The sequence below is a fragment of the Silene latifolia genome, chromosome Y (assembly GCF_048544455.1).
Source record: "Silene latifolia isolate original U9 population chromosome Y, ASM4854445v1, whole genome shotgun sequence".
Lineage (NCBI taxonomy): Eukaryota > Viridiplantae > Streptophyta > Magnoliopsida > Caryophyllales > Caryophyllaceae > Silene > Silene latifolia.
The window spans coordinates 337890865-337893088 of record NC_133538.1 but is presented as its reverse complement, the minus strand read 5'-3'; the positions used below and the strand labels follow the sequence as shown (position 1 = coordinate 337893088).

The 2224-nt window shown below is 43.3% G+C and overlaps 1 protein-coding gene across 1 annotated transcript; it reads right to left on the bottom strand.

The window, feature by feature from the left end:
* Nucleotides 1–421: 421 nt before the first annotated feature.
* Nucleotides 422–1967, bottom strand: LOC141631460 (uncharacterized). The gene is made up of 2 exons (XM_074444127.1): nucleotides 1104–1967; nucleotides 422–535 (listed from the first exon to the last, which is right to left on the bottom strand). Exons 1-2 carry the CDS (start codon nucleotides 1965–1967, stop codon nucleotides 422–424), a joined length of 978 nt encoding a protein of 325 aa, XP_074300228.1.
* Between the last annotated feature and the right edge of the window lie 257 nt (nucleotides 1968–2224).

Sequence of the window (2224 nt, the reverse complement as noted above, 5' to 3'; positions counted from 1 at the left end):
ATGCGCACCTCATCGTACATCGCTTTGCATAAGAATGTTTTACCAGTGCCACCCAGCCCGTCCACAAAGAATGCACCTGGTTTAGAGGTGCGTATATGTTCCATAATTGTGGAAAATGCTTCCTTTTGAGCTGTATTTAACAGTGTTTTACACAATGTGTAGTCTTCAGGTATTGCTGTGTCCAGGGCATCAACAATATCTCTAGTGCGCCCGACGTCATCATCGGTGCAAGTATCTAGGTAGTCTAAGCCGAACTCCGCCATCGTCTTGCCCGTAGCTTCTAAGTAACTCTTGACAGCGTGAGCTGTCAGTTGACTAACTTTCAGGGGGTCGTCCTAAATTCAAAGCAAAAATCGTCTGACAACAATTCATAATGTGTACTCCATAACAAGGATGGGTCCTTTGGTTGTGCGAAAATCAGCTACGTTGAGAAAAGGCGACAAATTGCAGTAGGCATCTGTATTGCATACGCCTCTACCATACATAGTTCAGCAGCATCCTCTTCTTCAAGCAGCCTGTGTCGCAGGGCTGCCTCCTGGAATGTTGCACATATATAACCGTCCACTATTTTCAGATACTCAAATGATGTAAGACCTCGGATGTGTAGTAGCAGAAGCCTTAGGAAGAATCTCTCACCTTCGGCCGGCGCTACAAACACGAGCCTGCCAATCGCGATAACTTTGTTTCTCCTTTTTTCCTAAGTTCTGGTTCCAGTATCCCAACGGTAGTGTTCCATAAATTCCCCGTACAAAAAATTGGGGATCCTTTGGTTGCACTTTTCTTGAAAAACTCAGTTAGGGGTGTGCGGCTTTTTTTTCATTAGCAATTTCATCAGCCAAGTTATCGGTTGGCCTTAGACGTATTGTCTGCATGTTGGGGAGATGCACCTACATGGGCATTACTGGTGGATGTGTTTCAAATAGATCAAATCCAAATATTTGCCACGCTGTTTCGCATGGAGATACCCACCGACCTGTTTGGAACTGCGCTATTTCATCTATTGCTTTAGGTTCTTCTCCTTCTGTTACACTTAAGGATACTCTCTCGTGGCCTTTGTATATATACTTATATAAATATTTCACTGCATGCATTGTCGAACAGACTTCAACATTCAGGTGGCAGTCAAACAATGCCAATAAGTATGGTTTATAAGGGATCACCCATCTGTTGTCCAGGCTGTGCTTCTGTATAACCACTGCGTCGCCTGTGTTACGCCTCCTATAGTCCGGATATCCAGAACCATTAATTGTAGTGTCAGCCGTGTAGGACTTTGGGTAATCGTATTTGCAACGTTCAAGAGTGTTGGGATGCTTCATACATGAAAATGCAGGGTTAAGATCGCCACAAGGGCTGTGCATCATGTGCTTTAGCACAGACTTACGAAGGGAGGGGTTAGCCATAGATGATATTTCAGCACAGACAAATTTGTCAAAATCTGCCGGCCATTTCAGCCTATACCCATATTTTAAAATGATCAGGAAGTGTACATGGGGGAGGCCTCTTTTTTGGAATTCAACCACATATACGTACGCAACCACCTCTCCAAAGATTTGCTTTTCAACGATTTGTTTCTTCAGTGCCAAAAGATTAGCACGGAAGACTCCTGCTACTAAGTTTGGTCTATTTTGAGCCTCCTCTCCTGGGGCTAGTTGATCTTTTATTTTAGGCCTGCACGTCATGGTGACAAATAGGTCAGGTTTCCCAAATCTATGCACAAGAGCCATTGAATTCAGATATCTTTTTTTCATCTCCCGAGTTCCTCCTAAGAAAGTCGGTGGCAAGATGACCCGCTTGCCAACGTTTGCTGCACGACACTCACCCGTTCCCATAGTATCAATAATTCCCTGGTATAATTCAACCCTTATCGTTTCTTGATTATTCCGGAAATAATCAAGTCTGGTGTTTTCGATTTTAACGTACATGTCTACCACGTACTGTTGGAAGCACCTGCCTGTTCTAAGCAGCATGTTTCCGGGTCAGTTTTGCAACTTGTAGCAGTAATACTGACGGCATGAAATTACTTTATCCTTTGGACCATAAGCCTGCCCTGAACATATTTTTTACACGGATAACCAAACAGCTAATGTAGTTGCCACTCTGAATAACACTAACTGAAAAAAATATGAACATGGAAGTCAGTTTTGCTTGTAAATTTACATACGGTTTGATTCATCTTCCAAGAGGCCCTCGATGGTCTCGCTAAGTTTAGAAGGCACCCAGTTAT